General features: G+C 42.6%; 2 protein-coding genes across 3 annotated transcripts in view; both read left to right on the top strand.

The window, feature by feature from the left end:
* Positions 1-982: 982 nt before the first annotated feature.
* Positions 983-8,238, top strand: Gip (gastric inhibitory polypeptide). 2 transcript variants are annotated; one of them, XM_040268264.2, is made up of 6 exons: positions 983-1,056; positions 1,805-1,909; positions 3,666-3,812; positions 4,800-4,889; positions 6,909-7,010; positions 8,108-8,238. In XM_040268264.2, the coding sequence occupies exons 2-6, from the start codon at positions 1,824-1,826 to the stop codon at positions 8,115-8,117; spliced, it is 435 nt and encodes a 144-aa protein (XP_040124198.1). In that variant the 5' UTR covers positions 983-1,056; positions 1,805-1,823; the 3' UTR covers positions 8,118-8,238. The 2 variants fall into 2 exon arrangements, with proteins under 2 accessions (XP_040124198.1, XP_005321763.1); XM_005321706.2 differs by lacking the exon at positions 8,108-8,238 and having other exon boundaries at positions 6,909-7,014.
* A 13,569-nt stretch (positions 8,239-21,807) lies between these two features.
* The window catches only part of Snf8 (SNF8 subunit of ESCRT-II), a 13,006-nt gene continuing 7,678 nt past the window's right edge, over positions 21,808-27,135 (top strand). Inside the window, exons 1-3 of the mRNA XM_005321707.4 lie at positions 21,808-21,968; positions 22,336-22,386; positions 26,414-26,552. Of these exons, the coding sequence (XP_005321764.1) occupies positions 21,915-21,968; positions 22,336-22,386; positions 26,414-26,552 (244 nt within the window). The 5' untranslated portion in view covers positions 21,808-21,914. The remainder of the gene's footprint in view (positions 21,969-22,335; positions 22,387-26,413; positions 26,553-27,135) is intronic.

Genomic DNA, 27,135 nt, shown 5'->3' with positions numbered 1-27,135 from the left:
AAGAAGAAGAAGAAGAAGAAGAAGAAGAAGCAGCAGCAGCAGCATCCTTGCCTTGGAGAGCCCAGTATGATCTCAGAGGGCCCTGTGCTGAGGGGGGAAATAGCAGGACATACTTCTCTCATACAGAAGAGTAGGGCATTGAGGTCTTGGGTCTCACAATTCTTTACAGACTGAGTTGTAGTTGCCCTACCTTCTTCCAAGTTCCCAACTGTAACTACACCTCACTCTAAGCTGGGCACAATAGCCTGTACTCCCAGTAGGAGGCTAAAGCAGGAGGATTGCAAGTTCAAAGTCAGCCTCAGCAACTTAACAAGACCCTGTCTCAGAATAAAATATAAAACTGGCTGGGGATGTGGCCCAGTGGTTAAGTCCCTCTAGGTTCATCCTGCCTCTAAGTAGTAGACAGCTTGATTGTAAATTCTGTTTGTGCAGCCATCAGTGGGAAACCTCAATGACATTCTCTAGTCCTTTCCCCAGCCTGCTTGGATACCCCCTAGAAAGAATGATGAAGGCATTACCACAATGCCAAGCCTTGGCCCTCTATTCAAAGCAGGGTTCCAATGACTGTGGCCTCTTCTTTTCCCCCAGAAGTAGCCTATTACTTTGCGGAAGTGCCCCTGCTTCGACAGGCAGTGCCACCATACCCCAAGTCAGCCCTCACCAAGCTAACCCTCCAATGGAGCTACCTATACAGGAAGTAGGCAGAGAAGAATAGTGTACCAAGAAGGAGGAGGGAGAAAAGAAAAGAGGGTATTTAGGGTACCCTGCCCCTGGGGCAGCCCCAGATAGCAGCTGGAGATATCCAAATGTTAATCACCAATTAGTGCAGTCCAGGTAGAAGGGCAATGTCATTATGTGTAAAATGGATTTAATGTGGCAGGAGCTGTGGGCTTAATTTCTTGAGATAAGATGCTTTTAGGCTAATCAGCAGGTCTCTGATGCCTGGATATAAAGGAGCTAGGACAGACTTTCTTGAGGCAGGCTCCAACTGGCCAGCAGGTAGGAGGAAGGGATCCCATCCTGCCCTTCTTCTGGAAGAGCCAGAAAGGAAGTCAGGTAAGAGAGAGGCTGGAATGGGGATGGAAGAGATGACCTGAGAGGAGGTGGATTCTGGCTACTTGAGATGCGGGGCTCCCGGGCGTCTCACTCTCCTCCTCTGAGAAATAGGAAGGCAGCTCCTATGGTTTCTAAGGAAGGTAAGCTCTTGCAGTCCATACCTCTCCAGATCTAGCTTTGGTTTTCAGGCCATGGGAGAGTGTGACAAGTTCCTCATTGTTCATTCTCTCAACTGAAGAACCACCATAAAATGAATCAAACCCCTAGAAGGAGACAGGTCAGATTGATTTTAGGATGAGATTTTCTGAGTCACAATAGTTAAGCCTGAGAAGAGAGATGGTTCTGTGCATGGTTTTCATTTAGGGCAAGGGGGCCACAATAATTTGGGTAGCAGTTAATTAGAACTCAGGAACTCTGGCTCCCATGAACTTGGGAGGTTCTAAGCAGAGAAACTTGTCTAACCCCACGCCTATGATGTCTGGCCCCTGGAGCCAGGGAAGAGAGGTATCCAGGCACACAGGCCTTCACTGCTTTACTCTGCCAAGGTCTCTCTACCATTGCTCTTCTCCACCCCTTTCAGAGTCCACTTAAGACTGAGTGAGCATATTCATCTCTTGGTCAGGCCCCAAGGACCCTTCTTGTCACTACCTCTAATCCCCAGCAACTCCCAGCACCTGCCCAGGCCCTGGCATTGCATGGCCTCCTGGCTGTACCCTCATTCTCTTGTCCTGGCCCTTTTCTTTCTCAGAGTGGAAACCCCTTGGAAGATGATGGCCATGAAGACCTGTTCTCTGCTCTTGGTGCTCTTGTTCCTGGCAGTGGGGCTGGGAGAAAAGGAAGAGGCTTTCTCCAGGTAGGAAAGCAGAAGCCTGAGGGATAACCATGTTTAGGACTTGGTTCAAGGGGAAGGTGAGAAAGGGAGGAACCCCAAACTAAGAGGAAAGAAATTAGGAGAAAAGTCTGCCAGAGACCCAGGTGCAGAATGAGAATGGAACCAGAGATTAATGAGTTACAGCTGCAGTGGGAAAGCCCAGTTAGATGGTTAGATTTCTGGAATTATTTCTCAACGTCTGAGTTCTCAAGAAGATGAAGATGGCATCATCTCCTGTTTTTTTTTTTTTTTTTTTGGTACCAGGGAATAAACCCTGAGATGATTGATTACTGAGCCACGTCCCTAGTCCTTTTTATTTTTGACTCTCACTGAGTTGCTTAGGACCTCACTAAGTTGCTGAGGCTGACCGTGAACTTGCAATCCTCTTGCCTCAGCCTCCAGAGTTGCTGGGATGACAGGCATGCACCACCTCACCCAGCCATCTTCTTCCTTTCCGATAAAAGCTCCAGCCACTCATTGATGCATGCCTTCACTCAGCTCTTACAGAGAGCCTCCAGTGCTCAGGCACAGGGGATATGTGAACAGGGACCTACCACTGCCTCCTGTCTTCCAGAAGACAGAAAAGAAGCTCTTAGGTCTATTGCAGATTGTCCTGAGAACTGGGATGAAGAGCCAACAATATGGTGAATATAGCAGGAGGCTCTGGTGGTGCTTTCAAGGACTAAGAGAGATTATTCTAAGTAGAGTTGGATCTTTTCAGATGCAAGGACACACCAAGAGTCCCTGTAAATTTGGCAAATGTAAAGTTGTCAATGTGAGGGAAGCTGTCAGAAACACCTATAAGGAGAATGGCATCATGTAGATGTTAAGACAATAGACCAGGGTGAGTCCTGGATCTCCCACCTTGGTTTCTTCACTCACACAATGCGGGTAGGGGTGGGGGTGTAGCCCAGTAGTAGAGCACTTGCCTACCATGTGCAAGACCCTGGGTTCCATTCCCAGTACTGAATGAATAAAAAGGGGGGGGGGAGCAGGCAGGGGGGGATATTTCCTAGAAATGTTGTAAGGGTTAGATGATTTTATGTGCTAAAGTGTTTATAGAGAACCTGAGTCATAGTAAGTGATCTTCTGTGAGTTGTTGTTGTTGTTATTGTTGTTGTTATTATTATTATTATTATTATTATTATTATAAAATGTGAACAAAAGACCTGAATCAGACAGGGTCAGGGCAAGAGAAAGAAATCAGGGAACTGAGCTGGGGGGTAGTGCATGCCTGTAATACCAACAACTCTGGAGGCTGAGGTCGGAGGATGCAAGTTTGAGGCCAGCCTCAGCAATTTAGCAAGATGCTGTTTCCAAATGAAAAAGAAAAAGAGTCAGAGATGTAGCTCAATGGTAGAGTGAACTCTTTGGTTCAATCACCAGTACCAAAAAAAAAGAAGAAAAAGAAAGAAAGAAAACGTGTGATTCAGTCCTTTGCCCAGAATCTAAACACACACACACACACACACACACACACACACACACACAATGTAGGAAGAAGGTCCTTGAACTGGGCAAAAAGCCCCAGGGAGCCGAGGACTTTATCCTCAGTTGTCAACGAATGAATTGACAACAGGGTGTCTCCATTAAAAACTGGCTCCCAAGAAATGGGGCTGGCTTGTTTTCATGTCTGCCTTCTGTTAGAAGCAATCCAATGCTTCACCTCTAAATTATGACCTCTGGTCCCTGCCCCTTCCCTCGCATCGCGTCCTGGCTTCCATCTCTCCTCCCTCAGATCCCATGCGAAGGTTCCTGGCTCCCGACCTCTAGGACCAAGGTATGCAGAGGGAACTTTCATCAGTGACTACAGCATTGCCATGGACAAGATCCACCAGCAAGACTTTGTGAACTGGCTGCTGGCCCAGAAGGGGAAGAAGAACAAGTGAGTCATTTTGTACACCCACTCCTCTTCTGCCTGCCCGGGCCCTTCTGTGTTCAGATCAGGTCACCATTTGTAGTCACATAGGCAGGAGGTCACAAATCCAGTGGCACCTTTCACTAGATAAGGGTGGGGAGTTGGAAATGGAGATTCCCAACTCTGGCAGCAGTCCAGTCTAGGGGCTGATAATAGCCAGGGCCCGTCACCAACCCTTTACTACTATTCCTTTTTCCCCTTCCTCCTCCTCCTCCTCCTCCTCCTCTCCTCCTCCTCCTCCTCCTTCTTTTTCTTCGTCCAACCCTTTACTATTACTACTTCCTGTTCTTTCTCTTTCTCCTCTTCTTTTTCCAATCCTTGTCTTCTTCCTTCTCCTCCTCTTCTTCTTTTCCTCTGCCTCCTCCTTTTTCTTCTTCCTCCTCCTCTTCCTTTTCTTCTTTTTCCTTCTTTCTGCCTCCTTTCCTCCTCATCCTCCTCTTCCACCCCTTCCTCCTTCTCCTCCTTTTTCTTCTTTCTCCTCTGCCTCCTCCTCTGTCTTCTTCCTTTTTGTTAGAAGGATAATTTGTGGCATTGATTAATATAGCAAGGTGGCTACCCCATAGGCAGAGTTCCAACCCTTTACTTCCAAGAGGAGGAACTGGGGAAATATGTGGAAGCTCAGAGAGGATCCCCAGGGGGCCAGGGATGCAGACAGGAGGCTGAACTGCTGCCAATGACTGTTTGGTGTGACCACTTCAGACTTTGGAAATAAGCCGCCCTGTACTTTCTTACTACAACAAATCTCTTTCCATGCTCTTGCTGTTTGGTCAGCCTGGTAAATTTTGAAGAGGTGCCACTGGTGGAAGCAACTAAACATGAATGGTGGGGAGGCTGAGCGGAGAAAGAGGTATCCTTGCTCCCAGGACTGAGGTGCCAAAAGATTCAAGTGTCCTTGGGTGGGGAGCATCTGCAGTCTCCCCTAGCCTACCCACTCCCTAATCTTCTGTTTACTAGCTGGAAACACAACATCACCCAGAGGGAGGCCCAGGCCCTGGAACTGGCTGGGCAATCTCAAGGGAATAAGGAGGCACCAGAGCAGCAGAGGTGAGTCTCCATGTGGAAGGGGAGGAAATAGAACCTCCAGGGCCACCCCACCTCACTTTTATCTCTTCACACACTCCAGAGCATAAGCATTTTCTTCCTCCCAGAGTTCAAAGAGGAATCTCCATCCAGGCACAGAGTTACACACATATAATTCCAGTGATTCAGGAGGCTGAGGCAGGAGGATTGCAAGCTGGAGGCCACCCTGGGAAATTAAGTGAGACCCTGTCTCAAAATAAAAAATAAAAAGGGTGGACAGGGGTTATAACTTAGTGGCAAAGTACTTGCCTAGCATGTGTGAGGCACTGGGTTCAATCCTTAGCACTACATAAAAATAAACTAATAAAATAATAATCCAAACACAACTACAAAAAAAGTTTAAAAATGCATAATGTTAAAGTAAAAGACATTGTCTTCAAAAATAAAAATAAATAAAAGGGCTAAGGAGGACTAGGGTTGTGGCTCAGTGGTAGAGCACTTGCCTCATAAGTGTGAGGCACTGGGTTTAATCTCAGCATCACATATAAATAAATGAATAAAAAATATAAAAGTCCATCAACAACTAAAAAAAAAATTTAAAGGGCTAGGGATGTAGTTCAGCAGTAAAGCACCCCTGGGTTCAATCCTCAGTACCACAAAAAACTCCTGGGATCAGGGCACAGTACTGCATATCTCCAGAGGCTGAGGCAGGAGGACTGTGAGTTCAAAGTCAGCCTCAGCAAAAGTGAGGCACTAAGCAACTCATTGAGATCCTGTCTCTAAATAAAATGGAAAATAGGACTAGGGATGTGACTCAGTTGTCGGGTACCCTTGTGTTCAATCCCTGGTACAAAACAAACAAACAAACAACAAACTCCTGGGGTCAGACCAAACTCACAGAGAATAGGTTCTGCAAGTTTTGGGGCTAGAATTTCTTATTCTTTTTTTTTGTAGTGCTAGAGATCAAATCAAGGGTCTTGTGCATTCTAGGTCAGTGTTCTACCACTGGGCTACACTCCCAGCTCCTGGGCACAGTTTCTAAACATTGATGGGCCTTTATTTTGTTCATTTATTTATATTCAGTGCTGAAAATTGAACCCAGTGCCTCACACATGCTAGGCAAGCCCTCTACCACTGAGCCACAACCCCAGCTCCTCTTTCTTTCTTTTTTAGTACTAGGGATGCTTATCCAGACAGGGTCTTGCTAAGTTGCCTAGGATCTTGCTAAATTGCTAAAATTGGCTTTGAACTTGAAATCATCTGGCCTCTGCCTCAGCCTCCTGAGCCACTGGGATTACAGGGGTTCACCACCATGCCTGGTTTGCACCAGCAAGTTTCTTCTCTTGGTACTGGGAATTAAACTCAGGGATGCTTTACTGCTAAGCTACATCCCATCTTTTTATATTTTATTTTCAGACAGGGTCTTGCTAAATTGCTGAGGCTGTTCTTTTTTTTTTTTTTTTGAGTAAGAAAAACTTTAAATGATAGGGCAGATGGTAAGAAAAACGGGGCAAATACCTTGAAAGTTTTAGGAACTAAGGAAGATTAAAAGAGGAAATCGCGGTGGAAGCATGACAACGGAACACACCCAGCTCGAGGTCCCATCATTGAGGCTGTTCTTGAGTTTGCGATTCTCCTGCCTCAGCCTTCCTAGTAGCTAGGATTACAAGCATGCACCACCAGGCTGGGGATGTGGCTCAAGCGGTAGCACGCTCACCTGGCATGCGTGCGGTCCAGATTCGATCCTCAGCACCACATACAAACAAAGATGTTGTGTCTGCCGAAAACTAAAAAATAAATATTAAAAAAAATTAAAAAAAAAACAACCAAGCATGCAACACCATGCCTGGCCTTGTAGTAGATTCCTGTTTGACCTTGCCTGTACTGAAGAGTGAAAAGGATGAGAGCAGAGATAACCAAGAGGCAGGTGTGTTGGCTCTGTCCCCACTTCCAAGGGCTCCTTCTGAGTCCTAGGTCCTGTATTTGCTTTCTCTGCGTGAGGCCCAAACTCAAGCAGGCTCCCACAGGTTGTATTCTTTGCAGCTCCCTACCCAAGAACCCTGGTGATGAAGATCTACTAAAGGAGTTGTTGATTCAAAAGCTGCTGGCCTGGATGGTGGACCAGACAGAGCTCTGCACACTCAGGTGAGGGAGCCCAGTGGTTTTGGGCATGTTGCACAAAGGTTAGAAGCTTGAGCTTCTGGGTTACACATGAATTCAGATCTCCCCACCCCACAGTGCTAGGGATGGAACCCAGGGCCTGGGGCAGGCTAAGCAAGCTGAACCATACCCCAGCCCTTATTCAAATCTCTTCTCCAATATACACTGGCAAATTACTTAGCCTTTCTGGACCTCGGTGTTTTCATTAAAATGAGACCTATTTAAACCATTTCATGGCGGGCTGATGTGTACCTCTGTGGTAGAGCACTTTGCCTGCCACAGAGGTACACATCTCAGCATGCCATTCTCAGCATAGGTTTGGGGGTGGAATGGGAGGATCATTTAATGGCATGGTGATGAAGTTTTTATAAGATAATGCAAATAATGAGCTGAGGGCCACACCTGAGGAGGAATAAGAGCTGAGAAGTATCAGCAGTTGTCATTACTACTAGGATTTCCCTCTCATCCTCCTCAAGTCCCAGTTCTCTTACAGAGCTCAGCTGCCCACCCCTATTCTCAGATTTCCTTCTGGACCCTGGGGCTATGACACCTTCCAGTGATGGAAACTTCTGTAGTTGGAGGCTGTTAGCCCTGTTGTGTAGACACTGATGATCTCAGTGATTACCAGCTAGAAAATCTTTCAGTCTATGTATTCGGTCCTAGACAAAGGGACTAAAGATTATGGACTCAGGCACCTAAGGGTGAGACAGGACACCCATCCGATAGGCAGACATCAAGCTAGATACAGAAACTGAATCACATCCAGACTTTAATACTGAGAAACTGGGAAGGAATGGAAGGGACAAATCTGGGAAGGCATCTGCCAGAGAGTAAAAATGGAAAAGGGAATGTATCCAAGCTAATAGAAAAGAGATAGGAGAGAATCTCCATAGGAAGGTGGGTAACTGTCTCTGTAGTTTAGTGAATTATTTTGATTATGTATCATTAAAAAGGTCATTTGAAGGTAGGAGCACTTTGGTTCCTGCTGGGCAATAGGATAAATAAACTTGCTGAGCTGACTCCCAGTTGATAACGACCCTACCCCACCCCACCCCCCTCTTCTTGTTTCTCCACTTTCCCAGGTCTCAGTGACCGACCAAACCCAGTTTCAAGATTGGACTCTGCCCTTCACTTACTCAGCTCAGCTCTTGCCTCCGCCCTACTCCAGAGTCCCCAAGAGAAACCAAACCAATAAAGAATAAGCTTAAATAAATCATTGTGCACATTGTGAAAATTTATTCAAATGTCAACTGAGGGCTGAGGATATAGCTTGGTTGGTAGAGTGCTTGCCTCTTTCTTTCTTTCTTACTTTCTTTCTTGGTTGGTAGAGTGCTTGCCTCTTTCTTTCTTTCTTTCTTTCTTTCTTTCTTTCTTTCTTTCTTTCTTTCTTTCTTTCTTTCCTTCCTTCTTTCTTGGTAGAGCACTAGCCTCTTTCTTTCTTTCTTTCTTTCTTGGTAGAGCTCTTGCCTCTTATTTCTTTCTTTCTTGGTAGAGCGCTTGCCTCTTTCTTTCTTTCTTACTTTCTTTCTTGGTTGGTAGAGTGCTTGCCTCTTTCTTTCTTTCTTTCTTTCTTTCTTTCTTTCTTTCTTTCCTTCCTTCTTTCTTGGTAGAGCACTAGCCTCTTTCTTTCTTTCTTTCTTGGTAGAGCTCTTGCCTCTTATTTCTTTCTTTCTTGGTAGAGCGCTTGCCTCTTTCTTTCTTGGTAGAGCACTTGCCTCTTTCTTTCTTGATAGAGCACTTGCTTCTTTCTTTCTTTCTTTCTTGGTAGAGCGCTTGCCTCTTTCTTTCCTTCTTTCTTGGTGGAGCGCTTGCCTCTTTCTTTTTTTCTTTCTTTCTTTCTTTCTTGGTGGAGCGCTTGCCTCTTTCTTTCTTTCTTTCTTTCTTTCTTTCTTTCTTTCTTTATTGGTGGTCCACTTGCCTCTTTCTTTCTTTCTTTCTTGGTGGAACGCTTGACATTTCTGTCTTTCTCTCTTTCTTTCTTTCTTTCTTTCTTGGTGTAGCGCTTGCCTCTTTCTTTCTTTCTTCCTTCTTTCTTTATTTCTTTCTTTCTTGGTGGACCTCTTTCGTTCTTTCTTTCTTTCTTTTTTTCTTTCTTTCTTTCTTGGTGGTCCGCTTGCCTCTTTCTTTCTTTCTTTTTTTCTTTCTTTCTTGGTGGAGCGCTTGCCTCTTTCTTTCTTTCTTCCTTTCTTTCTTGGTGGACCGCTTGCCTCTTTCTTCCTTTCTTTCTTGGTGGACCACTTGCTTCTTTCTTTCTTTCTTTCTTGGTGGACTGCTTTCTCCTTCCTTCCTTCCTTCCTTCCTTCCTTCCTTTCTTTCTTTCCCTAACCCTATTTTGTATTTTAGGGTCAGGGTCTCTCACTGAGTTGCTTAGTGCCTCCTTTTTTTTTTTTTTTTAAAGAGGGAGTGAAAGAGAGAGAATTTTTTTATATATTTATTTTTTAGTTCTCGGCGGACACAACATCTTTGTTGGTATGTGGTGCTGAGGATCGAACCCGGCCCGCACGCATGCCAGGCGAGCGCGCTACCGCTTGAGCCACATCCCCAGCCCCATGATCCTCATACCTCAGCCTCCGGAGCTGCTGTTATTACAGGCGCATGCCACTGCACCTGGCTTCTTTCTTTTCTTCTTCCTTTCTCACTCTCCCTCTTTCTTTAATCAAAATGACCTAACTTAAAGCCTCAGCACAGCTGGGTGTGATATAATTTCAGACATTTGACACAAGGATTGCAACTTTGAGGCTGGCCTGAGCAACTTGCTGAGATCCTGTCTCAAAACAGATTCAATCCACAGTACCTCAAAAACCAAAAAACAAAACAAATAAAGAAAACCCAGCACCTCATGACAACCTTTTAAGGTAAATAATACATGTTAACTGTGTAATCCATTGCTTTTTTAAGGTAGAAAATTAAAAATCCTTGCAGTCAGTAATCCTGCCACAAGGTCAATGAGTCACTTATAGCAAGTAAGGAAGTAAGGAAATCTGGGATAGTCAACATTCAATGGTGTGCTGGAGCAGAGGGTTTGGAAGAGTCAGTGTTAAATCCTCTGGAATTCTGTGAACAGGTTATGAAACCTTTGGTAACTTGAAACTGGCCATGCTCAGGGTATTTACAACATAGGTATTGGCAAAGGCTACTAATCAGATTTCTCCTCTCCCTGCCTCGAGAGGTGGTTGTTAAACATTGACCAGTATATAGTACTGGTCAGTCAACTTTCTCTAACATTATAAAAGGGAAAATGTGTCTGAATAAAGGGAAGAGCACATCTGCTTAAGGGAAATTAGGAATCACATTTATTGAGGGTGACTATATCTAAGGGAGTGTGCAAGTGTCTAGTTGAAAGCACAAATAGTTAGATGAGGGCATGAATGTGAGCAAGGGAATGAGTGTGTATAATTTTAAAAAATATATATTTTATTTTTTTAGTTGTAGATGGACACAATATCTTTATTTTATTTTTATGTGGTGCTGAGCTTGGAATCCAGGGCCTAGCACTGCTAGGGGAGCAAATTACCACTGAGCCACAACCCTAGCCCAAGTGAGTAAAATTGAAGGAGTCATACAATGGGAGTCAGGAAAGAAGGCAGGAAGCAGGTAGTTTAGGTGGTGGTGTTACTGAGATCTCAGTCTTGTTCCCAATGCCAATCCAATAAGAAGGACACGGCTTTGAGGAAAAGGAAAAAGATAGTTTATTACTTTCTAATAAAGAAGAAACACAGGGGACTCCTATCCCAAAGGCTGTGATTCTGCCCATCATGGGGAACAGGGTTTTTTAAAAAGATGATTCAGAGATAATGAGATGGGGGCGGGAGAGATCAGGGAGGAGAAGATTCGGGAAAGTTCAGGGAAAAGATGGAGAAAAAAAAATTTAAGTTCCAAAGCAACAGGGATATTGTCCAAACATCAAGTGAACCCCTGTAACAGTGTAAATAACTGAGGGACTGTGTTTCTGTGTTTGGGGTGATGTAAGAGTATGAGGATATGAAATCAGAGTGTGTAAATGAAGAGGGTTCACTGAAAATTACAGGCACTGTGGTACTGTAACAGGGGTTCCACTTGATGCTCTGACTATATCCCTTGGGGCTTTGAGACTTACATGTCCCCCCCACCAGTCTTCTTTTCCCTAACCTTCTCCTCCCTGATCTTCTTTGATATTCTTTTCCCTAACTTCTTCTCCCTGACCTTTTCCTTTCTGATCTCTAGCCCCTATCTCATTTTCTCTGAATCACCTCTATAAAAACCCTGTTCCCAATGATGGGCAGTCACAGCCTTTGGGACAGGAGTCCCCTGTGTTTCTCCTTTGCTAGCAAAGCAATAAACCTTTTTTCCCTTTTCTCAAAATTGCATCCTAGTTATTGGATTGGAAGGGTAGGGGCTGCATCCCCAGCCCCTACTCCGCTTTTTTCTGGGACAAGGACCAATCCTTCGAAAACAGTTCATGCCTCTAATTCCAGCAACTTGGGAACCTGAAACAGGAAGATCAATAGTTTGGAGGCCAGCCTCAGCCATTTGGCAAGGTCCTGTCTTAATATAAAAAATAAAAAGGCTTGAGAGTAGCTCAATGGTTAAATGCTCCTGGGCTCAGTCCCTAGTACCCTTCCCTCCCAAATAAAAATTACAGAAGGCCACTGTTTTTGACTAAACTCCTGTATAGGTTATAACAAACCAAGCTAAAAATTAAAATGGAGTTGCTCATGATAAAGTTTTATATTATCAAGGTGAAAAACTAAGCTGTTTGTCTGACCTGACAAATCAGGTTTAGGTTGATGTTAGCAAAAACTATGTGCAGGCCAGGTTTGATAATGAAGTTCCTTCTGCTTTAATCCTTTTTTCTCTTTCTCATTCCCCCTCCTCTCCCTGCCAGACAATTTACAATCTTGGGTATTAAACCCAGGGGCACTTTACTACCCATCTACATCACCAGCCTTTTCTGTTTTGAGACAGTGTCTCACTAAATTGTCAGGCTGGCCTGAATTTGAGATTCTCCTGCTTCACCCTCCGGAGTTACTGTGCCAGGCTCCCTCTCTGCCTTACCTCTACACTTGGCTACAAGGAGAATACAAAATGACCAATCTGCTTTTTATTTTTGCTTCACCTTTCTTCAATCCCTTCTGTCTGTAAAACCAACATCCTTAGTTGTAACCATGAGGAATACTTTATTTTACAGGATGAAGAGTTGCCTCAATAGTCATTTACAATCCTTATAATTTTATCCTTTGACTAGGGCCAAGTTTTTAATTTTTTTTCTTTTTTAGTTAGCACTGGGGATAGAACCCAGGGCTGCAGTACTACTGAGCTACATCCCCAGCCCCTACCCTGCTTTTTTGAGACAGGGGCTCATGAAATTGCTGAGGTTGGACTCAAACCTTTTGACCCTTCTATTTTTCTTTAAAGAGAGAGAGAGAGAGAGAGGGAGAGAGAGAGAGAGAGAGAATATTTTTAATATTTATTTTTTTAGTATTTGGCGGATACAACATCTTTGTATGTGGTGCTGAGGATCGAACCGGGCTGCACGCATGCCAGGCGAGCGCGCTACCGCTTGAGCCACATCCCCAGCCCCTTTTGACCCTTCTAGAGCTTCAGCCTCCTAGTCGCTGGGTTTACAGACATTCACAGCAATGCCTGGTTAAAAAAATTGATCTTATTACTCCTTGGCAAGGTAGACTATGCTGTCATTCAGTACTGGAATGAGGCAGGAAAATAACTTGAACCCAGCAGTTCAACACCAGCTTAAGCAACAAAGTGTAACCCTGTTTCAACAGCAACACAAAGCATCTTCCTTGTTAGATTCAATAACACTATCAAAATCACCTATGCAGCTTTCTAAACACAAAAATGACAAATTCCACCCGAGTCTATGAATAATAATAACTCTTTACTTTTGTGCTGGGTGTTGAGAGCCACAGCCAAAGGGGCCCCAGCAAACTTCCAGGTGCCAGCTGATGATTGGCTCACAGCGGCCCCAGTAACATGTAGCTGATTGGCTCCTCTGCGGTGATGTTCATTGGGCTGTTTCCCTGCCCTTCAGACTGCCAGCTGATGATTGGCTCACAGCGGCCCCAGCAACATCTAGCTGATTGGCTCCTCCACGGAGCTGCTCATTGGGGAACTTCTTTGGCTCCGCCCACGCAACCCAGCCAATCGGCCTCAAGAGTAGGAGGATTGTGGGAAGTGGAGAGGTTGGTGTGGGTGAGAGGCTTGTGGGAAGCCGGTGGTGGCAGTTGGGCTCTGAGGGTTTTTTCCTGAGGAGCTGTTTTGTTTGGTGTTTGTAGTTCTAAAAATAAAGTTAGTTTCTTTTGACAAGTGGCTCCTGAATTGTGCCCAGCCAGACTGCGGCATCTGGTGGCTCCCACGGGGAGTGACTGAGGGTAAGTAAACTGCTCGCCCCTGAGGGCAGGGTGAGAGGATGGGTAGCCATTTTAAGATTCCTCTTTTGTTTTGCTTCACTTTTGTTTTAAGTTGCCTGCCCCTGGAGATGAGTGAGACGGAAGAAAAATCACTCACATCTGAGGAAAAACTATTTCCATCTGAGGAACAGATAGGGAGAAAGGTTATAATGATTTTTTGTTGTTCCATTTTTATTTCATTCTATCTCGGTTTTGTTTGGTGTTATCTTGTTGGGTTGTATTATAGTAGAAATATGGGATCAGAAATTAGTAAAAAACAAACTGAAAAAGTGTTAAGTAAATTGTTAGAGGAAGGAGACATCCCAGTAAAATCAAGAGCAGTCAGGGCATAAGTTGATACAATACAAAAATGTAGCCCATGGCTATTTAAGGAGGAGTTGTTAAATATATCACAATGGAACCATCATGGTGAAGATTTAAAAAGAATAGAAAAGAAAAGCCCAGGGACTCTGCCAGTTGGCACATTGCTATTGTGGACGTTCATATCTTGTTTGCTTAGTCCAAAGCCTTCAGTTTAGACAATGGTAGAGGAAGGAGAAAACATATTGACTCAAGTAAAAGAGAAGGTCTCTCAAGCTAGTCAGACAGAGGAAAAGATTCAAGTAAAAGAGAAGGTCTCTCAAGCTAGTCAGACAGAGGAAAAGATTCAAGTAAAAGAGAAGGCCTCTCAAGCTAGTCAGACAGAGGAAAAGATTCAAGTAAAAGAGAAGGTTTCTCGAACTAGTCAGACAGAGGAAGGAAGTTTAGAGCAGAAAAAGCCATCAGGGGGAAAGTTACAAAAGGAGACTGCTACTGACACCTTTCTATCACTAGAGGATGTAAGGGTCCAACCAACAGCGCCACCTCTAGAGGAGACTGCTACTAACACCTTTCTATCACCAGAGGATGTAAATGTCCAACTAACAAGGCCACCTCCATATGCTGGGAGGCCCCCAACCCCTGCAGTTGATAGTTGGGATCCTGAGACAGGATCTCAAGTATTAACATGCCCTGTATTTGAGGTAGGAGGGCAGCGAATTTACCAGGGTTTAATTTTCAAAACAATGAAGGAGCTAAAAGAGGCTGTAACAACCTATAGTCCTCAAGCACCCTTCACTGTAAACTTGGTTGAATCCATTAACAACTTGAACATGACGCCAGCAGATTGGGCTAAAATGTGTAAAGCTGTGCTAAATGAAGGTCAATACCTGTTAAGGAAGGTTGCCAATGAGGAATTTTGCAAGGAGACGGCTAGGCGAAATGCAGCAGCTGGTTATCCTCAGAGAAATCTAGATATGTTGTTAGGAAAGGGACCTTATGAGGATCAGCAGCAACAAATTGCATATGATCCTGGCGTATACTCACAAATTGCTGCAGAGGCAATTAGGGCATGGAAGACTTTACAAGGACATGGAGGTTTACAAGGTCAATTATCTAAGGTAATACAAGGAGCTAATGAACCTTACGCTGAATTTGTAGAAAGGCTTATTCAAACAGCTACCAGAATTTTTGGGAATACAGAACAAGCAATGCCATTAATAAAACAACTGGCTTATGACCAAGCAAATCATTGGTGCAGAAATATCATTAGACCATGGAAACAGGAAGATTTAAACACATATATTAAATTATGTAGAGACATTAATGAACAAGAGTAAGTCATGGCAGCTGCAGTAAAACAGGCTTTAGATGCCAGAGACATTAATGAACAAGGGCAAATTGTGGCAGCTGCAGTAAAACAGGCTTTATATACCAGGCCAAGAACATGCTACAATTGTCAACAAACAGGACATTTTAAAAGGAATTGCCCCATAGGAGGAGGGTTTAACAAAACTAGGTATCAAAGGAGTAGAATACCAGGTATTTGCCCACGATGCCATAGAGGGAGACATTGGGCTAATGAATGCCGTTCTCAAACCACCATAGAGGGTACTCCATTACATTGGGCTAATGAATGCCATTCTCAAACCACCATAGAGGGTACTCCATTATCAAAAAACGAACAAGGACAAGGTGTTTATCCACAATATCGTGGACAAAGGCATCGGGCTCCATTGCCAAAAAATGGACAGGGGGCCCCAATGCTCCAGGGCCCCAAACCACAAATATATGGAGCACTGGAGGAACCCAGCAACCCCATCAGGGTAGTGACCAGGACACATTGTCCATCAGATCCCTCATCAGACAAACCAGAGGGAGCGCAGGGTTGGACATCTGCGCCTCCACCAGATCAGTACTAACTCCAGAGATGAGAGTTCAAATCATTCCCACAGGGGTGAAAGGACCTCTTCCCAAAGGAACAGTAGGCTTATTATTGGGACGCAGCTCTTCTACTCTAAAAGGACTTTTGATAAGTCCTGGGGTAATTGATCCCGATTATGAAGGTGAAATAAAAATTATAGCCAGTTCTCCAAAGGGTATATCAGTAATTTCACCAGGAGATAGAATAGCACAGTTACTAACAATACGAAGCCTACATGATAAATTTTCCAGTCATGCTGTAGAAAGAGGTTCCAAGGGATTAGGCTCCACAGGGGTAGATTGGGATATGCTTTCTTTAAATTTAGATTCTCGCCCCATGCTGAAACTAAATATTCAAGGACATGAATTTAATGGGCTACTGGATACAGGTGCAGACCTTAGCATCATCTCTCGTCAAGAATGGCCAAAACATTGGCCATTACAACAAGCCACTCAAACGCTTCGAGGCCTAGGAGTGGCGACTAATCCCCATAGAAGTGCAATGGTATTAGATTGGAAGGATCCTGAAGGATGTGAAGGAACTATACAGCCATATGTATTGGATCATCTTCCCATAAATTTATGGGGACGAGATGTCTTAGATCAATTAGGTTTGACATTAACAAATAATATCAATCAAAATGCACCCACTATTATGGCTAGACAAGGTTTTAGGAAAGGAAAAAGATTAGAAAAATAAGAACAAGGTATAGCAGCACCAATACAAATAGATCAAGGAACAGACAGACATGGGTTGGATTTTCACAAAGGGCCACTGAGACAATAAAAATTACATGGAAATCAGAAAGACCAGTATGGGTTCCTCAGTGGCCCTTGACTAAAGAAAAGATACAAGTAGCCCATGATCTGGTCAAACAACAATTAGCGGAAGGACATATACAACCTTCTGTATCTCCTCATAATACTCCCATTTTTGTCATCAAAAAGAAATCTGGTAAATGGAGATTATTGCAAGATTTAAGAGCCATTAATAATGAAATGGTCATTATGGGACCTGCTCAATCAGGGATTCCTCAATTGTCTGCTTTGCCAAAAACTTGGTATGTTTTAGTTATAGATATTAAAGATTGTTTTTTTTCAATTCCAATTCATCCTGAGGATAGTCCACGTTTTGCATTTACTATCCCTGCACTGAATCATGAAGGTCCTGATCAGAGATATGAATGGAAAGTACTCCCTCAAGGGATGGCTAACAGCCCAACTATGTGTCAAATTTATGTTAACAAAGTAATCCAGCCACTTAGAAATCAAAATCCTGAACTACAAATATTCCACTATATGGAAGATGTATTATTAGCACACAAAGTTAAAAACACATTGCTAGAATGTTATGCCACACTTACAAACTTATTAACAAATTATAATCTAGAGATATCAATAGATAAAGTACAATTAAATTTTCCAATTAATTATTTAGGAGTTCTATTATCCTCAACCATGGTCCGTCCACCAAAAATTCAACATTACTAGAATGTTATGCCACACTTACAAACTTATTAACAAATTATAATCTAGAGATATCAATAGATAAAGTACAATTAAATTTTCCAATTAATTATTTAGGAGTTCTATTATCCTCAACCATGGTCCATCCACCAAAAATTCAAATACGAGTAGATCAACTTAAATCACTTAATGACTTTCAAAAGTTATTAGGAGACATAAATTGGATAAGACCTTATCTAGGTATTCCAACAGGAGAATTGGGACCTTTATTTGATATCCTAAAAGGTCCATCAGATCCAAATTCACCCCGAATGTTAATGCCTGAAGCAAGAAAGGCATTAAAATCATTGAAACATATATGGAAAATATGCATTTGGATAGAATTGATATAATTTTGCCTTTATTATTTATTGTACTACCAACAAAAAATTTTCCTACAGGAGTATTTTGGCAAGAAGGTCCATTATTATGGATACATTTGTCTTATTCTCCTAACACTATTCTTACTAGGTATCCTGAGGCTGTTGGACAATTAATACGCAAAGGAATAAAATACAGCAAAGGGAGTGTTTGGAATTTCTCCCAATAAAATTATTACTCCATATACTATGAATCAAATTGATGAATTAGCTAATACTTGGGCAATAATCATGTGCAAATCTAATGTTTTATTTGATAACCACTTACCATCTAATCCTTTATTGTCTTTTTGGTCTAAGCATCCTGTAATTTTTCCAAAAATGACAAGAAAAACACCTATCATGAATGCTCCAAATATATTCACTGATGGGTCAAATAATGGTACAGCAGCAATAGTTACACCTGATCAAACTTTTACATTTTTAGTACCCAAACAATCAGCTCAAAAGGTAGAGCTTAATGCAGTATTACAAGCTTTTGTGATGTTTAAAGATTCTGTATTTAATTTATTTTCTGATAGTCAGTATATAGTTAATGCTATAGTATCCCTTGAAGATGCTGGTAGGATTTCCCCTTCTTCTACTGTTTCTCTTTGTTTTCCACTATACAAAGATTAATCTGGGACAGAAAAGATCCATTCTTTATAGGACATATCAGGGCACATACAGGATTACCTGGAGCCCTTAGTTTGGGCAATGATTTAGCAGATAAAACTACACATGACATACATATTTTCTCTGCACTAGAAGAAGCTACACATTTTCATAAAAGGTTCCATGCCAATGCTAATACTTTACAAAAGCATTTTAAAATAACTAAGGAACAAGCTAGACAAATAATAAAACAATGTCAAAATTGTGTGACCTTTTTACCACAAGTTAATCTTGGAGTCAATCCTAGAGGATTGATACCTAACCATATTTGGCAGATAGACGTCACACACTTGCCAGAATTTGGAAAATTAAAATATTTACATGTTACAGTTGATACTTCTTCTGGATTTTTGATGGGCTCCCTTCATGCCGGAGAAAAAACTAAAGATGTTATAGCTCATTGCTTACAAAATTTTGCCACTGTGGGCATTCCAAAACAGTTAAAAACAGATAATGCCCCTGGTTATACTTCTACCTCTTTTAAACAATTTTGCTCATCATTTGGCATTACTCATATAACAGGAATTCCATACAATCCATAGACAAGGCATAGTTGAAAGAGCTCATCAAACTATTAAAATGTACTTATTAAAGCAAAAAGACGGAATTGGGAAGGGGTATATATTCCCCAAAGATAAACTTAAAATAACCCTTTTTACTCTAAACTTTTTAAATTTGGATTCATCAGGACTTAGTGCTGCAGAAAGGCATATGTGTCCAAAAAATGTACATAAGCCCAAGGTACTTTGGAAAGATATTCTAACAGGACAATGGAAAGGTCCTGACCCAGTAATTGTCTGGAGTCGGGGTTCTGTTTGTGTGTTTCCACAGGAAGAACAGCAGCTGATTTGGATTCCAGAGAGATTAACTAAAGTCCTGACCCAGTGATTGTCTGGAGTCGGGGGCCTGTTTGTGTGTTTCTACAGGGAGAACAGCAGCCGATTTGGATTCCAGAAAGATTAACTAAAGCGATTTCTACAGACCAAAAAGAAGATGATTTGGCTCAAATCCATAACAGCTGATATCCAAAACTCCAATTTGGCTATCCTTACATCTGCGACAGAACCAGGATGCTTTTTTCAATATCTATTTTATTATTGCCCTTTCCCATATCATGAAGTTCTATTTTGTGTTTTGAGCTCATACAGACCTAGGTTAATGTTTTGCTGATCAGTTCTATTTTTTTTTTGACTATAGAGTTTTTAAACATTGCAATGGAGATTTCACCTGTAAAAAGTTATAAGGCCTTTACTATTATGTTATGTGTTGTATGTATTATATTATGTGTGCACACTTGTGTTTTGTGTTATATGTTTGAATGTACATATGTCCATATATCATATATGATGAGCGCTCATGAAAAAATGGATCCAAATATTTTTTTTTATTCACGTGATTTAAATGGTTTAATTTAAATTGGGTAAATAACTGTTAAGAATTGTTATACTGGGGCTGGGGATGTGGCTCAAGAGGTAGCACGCTCGCCTGGCATGCGTGCGGCCCGGGTTCGATCCTCAGCACCACATACCAACAAAGATGTTGTGTCCACCGAGAACTAAAAAATAAATATTAAAAATTCTCTCTCTCTCTCTCTCCTCTCTCACTCTCTCTTTAAAAAAAAAAAAAAGAATTGTTATACTATGTAAACAAAAAAGGAGGTTAACAGATCTGTTTGTTTACTTTCACCTTTCCTTTTCATTATATTTAATAATTCTCTTCAAGATAATGTAAATTGTTAAGAAAATTGTTTTCTTTTAGTGCCTTCTGGAATGTTACATAATTTTTTCTTTAGCCATTATTGCCAGAATTCCTATCTTTATCCCAGTGCCGGTGAAGACAAAGATAAAACTAATCTACAGTTTCTGCAATAGCCATCACTGAACTGCTTGCAGAACTTGCCTAAACTATGTGTCACTTGTATGCATTGTGAACTCACTCGTATGCATTGTGAACTATCTGTTGGTGCAGCGACTTGTGGTAGTATTGGGGTATTTTTGCTGATGATGTCATCAGTGGTACAATTTTTCCAACAAGAGCCGTCAATTGGCTTGGTGTATCTTCCTCCCTTCTGCTTGTCATGATCATTCAGCTAAAATTTGGGGGCCAACAGAGGTGAGGCAAAAACGTCACCCCCCTGCTGGTACAAAGACCTCTCCACAGGTGTGGCTGTATACTGGACCGGTAGTCAATGACGGGTAAGATCCAATTACAATGGTACCAACCTAAGACAGGAGGCTGACACCCTGAGATCAGCTCATCCGAAGACGGGTAAGGACCATATGTAGTAATTGGACAACCTAAGGCAGGCACGGTCTCTAAGCCACATGCTTGTTGTTTAAACAGAGAGGGGGAGATGTTGAGAGCCACAGCCAAAGGGGCCCCAGCAAACTTCCAGCTGCCAGCTGATGATTGGCTCACAGTGGCCCCAGCAACATGTAGCTGATTGGCTCCTCTGCGGTGATGTTCATTGGGCTGTTTCCCTGCCCTTCAGACTGCCAGCTGATGATTGGCTCACAGCGGCCCCAGCAACATCTAGCTGATTGGCTCCTCCACAGAGCTGCTCATTGGGGGACTTATTTGGCTCCGCCCACACAACCCAGCCATGGGCCTCAAGAGTAGGAGGATTGTGGGAGGTGGAGAGGTTGGTGTGGGTGAGAGGCTTGTGGGAAGCTGGTGGTGGCAGTTGGGCTCTGAGGGCTTTTTCCTGAGGAGCTGTTTTGTTTGGCGTTTGTAGTTCTAAAAATAAAGTTAGTTTCTTTTGACAAGTGGCTCCTGAATTGTGCCCAGCCAGGCTGCGGGCACTGGGCATTGTACTTAATACTTTATTAAATTTCTCACCGTCCTAACTTAGGTGTTATTCTAGTTTTACAACTGTGGATAATGAAACACAAGAAATAATGGAAATTGCTTTGAGTTACTAAACCTTATGTACTGGAGTTGAGCTGTGGGGCAAAGCAGTCTGACTCTAGAAGTCAAGTTAACTGTAAGGCCTTCCCAAATCAGAATTTCTGCGTGAAATTCTAACACGTTAAGTTCCAGTAAAGTGGAATGGCTTCTTGCTTTTGCTGAGAATGGAACCTTGGAAGGGCGACATAGTGCCTGGCATTTAGTAGGTGGTTCTGGAGTACTTCTTAATACCAGGGGCACGCCTGTATTCCCAAGCACTCAGAAGGCAGAAGCAGGAGGGTCCCAAGTTGGAAGCCAGCCTGAATAACTGCGCTAGGCAATGACTCACAAAATAAAACAAAAAGTGGTGGGGATGTAGCTTACTGGTAAAGCGTCCCTGAGTTCGACCTCCAGCATCGGGAAAACAATAACAACAAAAAACCTGGTTCATTTATAACTTTATCAGCTATTTTTAAAAAGTCAGAGGAAGATTTATCGACCTCCATGCAGTGGAGTGGTAGTTGCGGGAACTCCAAGGACCTGAGGCGACAACGCGCGCAGGATGCGGGGAGCAATACAACAGTAGTCGGGGTTTTCATCCGCGGACGTCAACCCTCCGGTGCTTTCGGGGTTTGCGGATTTTTGCCACCAGAATAAGGCGGGGCCGGGTCCGTGGCAGAGGGAGACCCTTGGCGCCGAGGAAGGAAGTGGGGCGTCACTTCCGGCGCGCTTGGATGACGCTCTGCCGGGGCTTCCGTGTTGGAGCCGGCGGCAGCACCCTGGACTAGGAGATCTGGGGTCCCGGTAGCGGGGTGGCCCGCGGGCCCAGGGCGGGGATGCACCGCCGAGGCGTGGGAGCTGGCGCCATCGCCAAGAAGAAGCTTGCGGAGGTGAGGGCGAAGAGGTCGACCCCAGCCCACCCCTATTCCGTGAGAAACCGAGTTCTCCCAGTGCAGAGTTCTATACCCTTCCATCGCCTCGCAGCAGATACTAAGACAGGCTTTTTGGGCACTGGGGAACCGAGTCTCTCCAGCTCCTGGTGGATTGACGTGTCAACATCCCCATGTCCACTAGTTCTTTCCCGCGTTTCCTCAATTTGATCACAGACAGAAGCCATCGACTCTATTCCCTCACCCTGTTCTTCCTAAAAACACTTTAGAAAGAGACCTTTCTCTTTTTATACTCCAGCAGAGGCAGCAAAAGTGGGAGTCCCCACGGCCCACTTCCTCAGCTCATGTTTGTTTCTTTGTTTGACAGGCCAAGTATAAGGAGCGAGGGACTGTCTTGGCAGAGGACCAGCTGGCCCAGGTGAGTGATTGGAGGGCTTCAGCCAGGGAGGGAGACATAACAGGGCTGGTCAGGACATCATTGATGTGAACTACATTGTTTAGATTGAAATAAAAGTAGAGTGTCTGGCAAATCCGGATTTCTGGGCTGCTATGATCTTTTAGGCGACTTGCTAATAATACTAGCTAACGTTTTTGAGTGATTTAAATGCTTATAAGGTTCCAGGCACTTGTCTCTTAATTTTATATATTTGTTAATTTTGGTGCTGGGATTGAACTCAGGGCCTTGTAAATGCTAGGTTAGCCCTCTACCACTGAGCTACATCCCCAGCCTTTGTCTACTTTTTACATAAGCCATCTTGTTCAGTCATTAAAATCCTATGTCAAGCTAAAATTAAAAAAAAAAAAGAAAAATCGGATTCTCCAAAGACTATTTACTGATACTTATTGGGAGTAGCACTGCATTGGGAATATACATGCCACAGTTAGTTATGTCCATATACAAACAGATTGAGGCAAAGAGAAGTTTATTTTTCTTTCTTTCCTTCCTTCCTTCTTTCTTTCTTTTTTTTAACCAGGAATTGAACCCAGGGAACTCAACCACAAGTCACATTCCCAGCCCCCCCCCTTTTTTTAATGTTTTGAGACAGGGTCTTGATAAGTTGCTTAGGGCCTCATTAAGATGCTGAGGCTGGCTTTTATTTTTGATACCAGGAATTGAACTCAGGGGCACTCAACCACATCCCCAGCCCTATTTTGTATTTTTTTTTAAGTTCTGTTTTTAATAGGGAATTTTTTTTTTTTAAAGAGAGAGGGGGAGAGAGAGAATTTTTTAATATTTTATTTTTTTTTTAGTATTCGGGGGACACAACATCTTTGTTTGTATGTGGTGCTGAGGATCGAACCGGGCCACTTGCATGCCAGGCGAGTGCGCGCTACCGCTTGAGCCACACCCCCAGCGCCCCTATTTTGTATTTTTTTTAAGTATTTATTTTTTAGTTTTCAGTGGACACATCTTTATTTATTTATTTATTTTAATTTTTATGTGGTGCTGAGGTTCAAACCCAGCCCCCGGTGCATGCCAGGCGAGCGCGATACTGCTTGAGCCACATCCCCAGCCCCTCTAGTTTGTATTTTTAGATGTTGATGAAACTTTATTTTATTCATTTATTTATATGTGGTGCTGAGAATTAAACCCAGTGCCTCACACATGCTAGGCAAGTGCTCTACCACTGAGACACAAACCCAGCTCCCCTATTTTGTATTTTATTTAGAGGCAAGGTCTCACTGAGTTGCTTAGTGCCTTGCTAAGGCTGGCTTTGAACTTGGGATCCTCCTTGCCTCAGCCTCACCAGCTGCTGGGATTATAGTGTGCACCACCAAACCCAGCCAAAAGGAAGTTTTTAAAGATGAAAATGAAGAGGATTGCATTGTATATTTTGAAACAATAGTCTTGGTCACAATGATAAATAACAAAAGTGGCATCAGCCTGAGGTTGAATAGATAGCAGATGGGCAGATGTTTTTGTAGAAGTAGTTTTCATAAAAGTTTGTAGTGGACTCTGTGCAAGCTTGTGGTTCTGACAACCTTTTGTGATAGTTTTAATCTTGTAGTCATGTATGAATCTATAGATGAATCTAAGAACTCTTCCTTTATAGGCTCCCAGCTTATTATTTTGGGAGTACAGACACAGTGACTCCATTTTGATTTTGAAAATTCAGATTTGATTCACACTTATAAAGAAAGAACTCAATTAGTTTAGAATTAAGAACATTGAGACACTGAGTAATTTATCCAATGTCACATGGGTTGTAAGTGGAAAAGCTATTCATTTTATTTATTTTTTATTTGTTATAATTAATTATACATGACAGCAGAATGCAATTTATGCACTGTGATATATCATACATCGATGGGATATAATTTCTCACTTTCTGAGTGGTTTTTTTTTTTGAGATGAGGTATTGCTCTGTTGCCCAGGCTGGTCTTTTTTTTTTTTTTTTTTTTTAAAGAGTGAGGGGGGGGGACAGAGAGAGAGAGAGAGAGAATTTTAACATTTATTTATTTTTTTCTTAGTTCTTGGCGGATACAACATCTTCGTTTGTATGTGGTGCTGAGGATCGAACCCGGGCCGCACGCATGCTAAGCCAGCGCGCTACCACTTGAGCCACATCCCCAGCCCCCAGGCTGGTCTTGTATGCTTGGGCTGAAATGATCCTTTAATCGGGCCTGGGATTGTGGCTCAGTGGTAGAGTGCTTGCCTAGCATGCACGAGGCACTGGGTTCGATCCTTAGCACCACATAAATGTAAAATACAAAATTAAAAAAAGTGTTACACTAGTTTTGAAGTGATCCTTTAATCTTCAGAGTAGCTGGGGCTACAGGTATGTCCCCTAATGCTTGGCTTTAGAATGATTTGATAAAAGTCTTTTTGGGCTTTTAATATATTATTTTTTGTGATGCTGGTCCCCAAGCCAAGACCTTGAATATGCTGAGCTTATGTGCTGTGCCACTAAGTCACATCCCTATTCCTTTTTATTATTGATTGATTGATTGTGCTGCTGGGAATCAAACCCAGGGCCTTGTGCATGCAAGGCAAGCACTCTACCAAATGAGCTGTATCCCCAGCCCCTATTTTTTATTTGAGACAAGGTTTTATTAAGTTGCTTAGGGCCTCACTAAGTTGTTTGGCTGGCTTTTGAACTTGGGATTCTCCTGCCTCAGCCTTCGAGTACCTGTGATTTCATGTATGTGCCACTGTGCCCAGCTTCTGATAGTTTTATGTTGCAAATGAGAAGATATTGGACCAGGAATGGTTATTTTTGGAAGGATAGAAGATAGTCTTTTTTTTTTTTTTTTTTTTTTAAAGAGAGAGTGAGAGAGGAGAGAGAGAGAAAGAGAGAATTTTTTTTAACATTTATTTTTTAGTTCTCGGCGGACACAACATCTTTGTTGGTATGTGGTGCTGAGGATCGAACCCGGGCCGCACGCATGCCAGGCGAGCGCGCTACCGCTTGAGCCACATCCCCAGCCCCCAGAAGATAGTCTTTATGCCAGGTGCAGTGACACATGTAATTCTGGTGGCTTGGGAGGCTGAGTCAGGAGGGTTGTAAGTTCAAAGTCAGCCTCAGCAACTTAGTGAGGCTCTGTCTAAAAATAAAAATTAAAAAGGCCTGGGGATACGGCTCAGTGGTTAAGTGCTCTTGGGTTCAATCCCTGGTACAAAAAAAAAAAAAAAAGTGGAAAATGTTGGCTGGGGTAGATAGTCTTTATTAATTAGGGAAAATGAAAGAAGGGGTAATATAAATAAAAATTCATAGAATCCACAAACTTTATTGTGTTTGCTCTGATATTCAGCTGCTCCCCCCCCACAATTTCCTTAAAAAATATATATGTGTGTGTGTGTGTGTGTGTTGTAGTTGGACACAGTACATTTATTTATTTATTTATTTATTTGTTTGTTTGTTTGTTTATATTGGTGCTGAGGATTGAACTCAGTGCTCACACATGCTAGGTGAGTGCTCTTTTGCTGAGCCACAACCCCAATCCCCCATTTCTTTATGTGGAATTGATCCCTAAGGAGATCCATGACTCAGGTTAAATAACCACTATAATCCTAATTCATGCCAGACTTCATTTTTTTCCTACCTAGCTTTTCATTAGTGGCTGAAGATTTCCCACTATCGGAACACTGCATTCCCTTATTTCAAAGACAAAATGGATTATTAGATATACCTTCAATTTATTAACTTTTTTGGGGGGGGAATATCACGTTAGACATGCTTGTTGATTATTATTGGATGTATCCTGATTTTAGAACAGGGATACATGAAAAAATGTGTAGTTTAGAACTGAGGAAAAAGTATAGCATCTCACTTCTGACAACTGTGCACAAGTAGGGATAAAAAGAGGAGACAATAAACAGCATAATTGTAAGCCTGAAGGAGACACGTTATTTCAGCTTTTTCCTTGCAACGGACCAGGAGCTTATTTTGGGCAGCTAATTATCTCCTGGACTGCTCCTAAGCTACCCTTTGTCCTTCCAACAGATGTCAAAACAGTTGGACATGTTCAAGACCAACCTGGAGGAATTTGCCAGCAAGCACAAGCAGGAGATAAGGAAGAATCCTGAGTTCCGGGTACAGTTCCAGGACATGTGTGCAACCATTGGAGTGGATCCTCTAGCCTGTAAGAAATTGTAGCGGTCCAGTGTCCTCATAGGGCTGCTAGGGACAGAAGCTTATCTACCTTCTAACCCCTTAGAAGGGCCTATAAGAAAAGCCAGAAGATGTCATCTTTAGGGAGTACCTAGCAAGATGGCTAGTGTCTATTCTGCTGGGAAGATTTAAAGACTAGAGTGAAGAACAAGTAGCCAGGGCCCTATGATTCTCCCTTGAATAATCTGTAGTGGGGGTGTTTTTGTTGTTTTAATGGCATTTCCCCCTATTTAAAAAAAAAAACTACTTTTGGGGCTGAAGTTGTGGCTCAGTAGTAGAGCACTCACCTAGCAAGTGCAAGGCCCTGGGTTCAATCCTCAGCACCGCATAAAAATAAATAAATAAATAAATAAATAAATAAATGGAATTGTGGCCAACTACAAATAAAAAAAATAAATATTAAAAAAATACTGGGGCTGGGGATGTGGCTCAAGTGGTAGCACGCTTGCCTGGCATGCATGCAGTCCGGGTTCGATCCTCAGTACCACATGCAAAAACAAAGATGTTGTGTCCACTGAAAACTAAAAAATAAAAATTAAAAAAAAATACTATTA

This window comes from Ictidomys tridecemlineatus, chromosome 3 (assembly GCF_052094955.1).
Source record: "Ictidomys tridecemlineatus isolate mIctTri1 chromosome 3, mIctTri1.hap1, whole genome shotgun sequence".
NCBI lineage: Eukaryota > Metazoa > Chordata > Mammalia > Rodentia > Sciuridae > Ictidomys > Ictidomys tridecemlineatus.
Note: the sequence above shows the minus strand (reverse complement) of the source record. Positions and strands in the feature narration are given on the sequence as shown.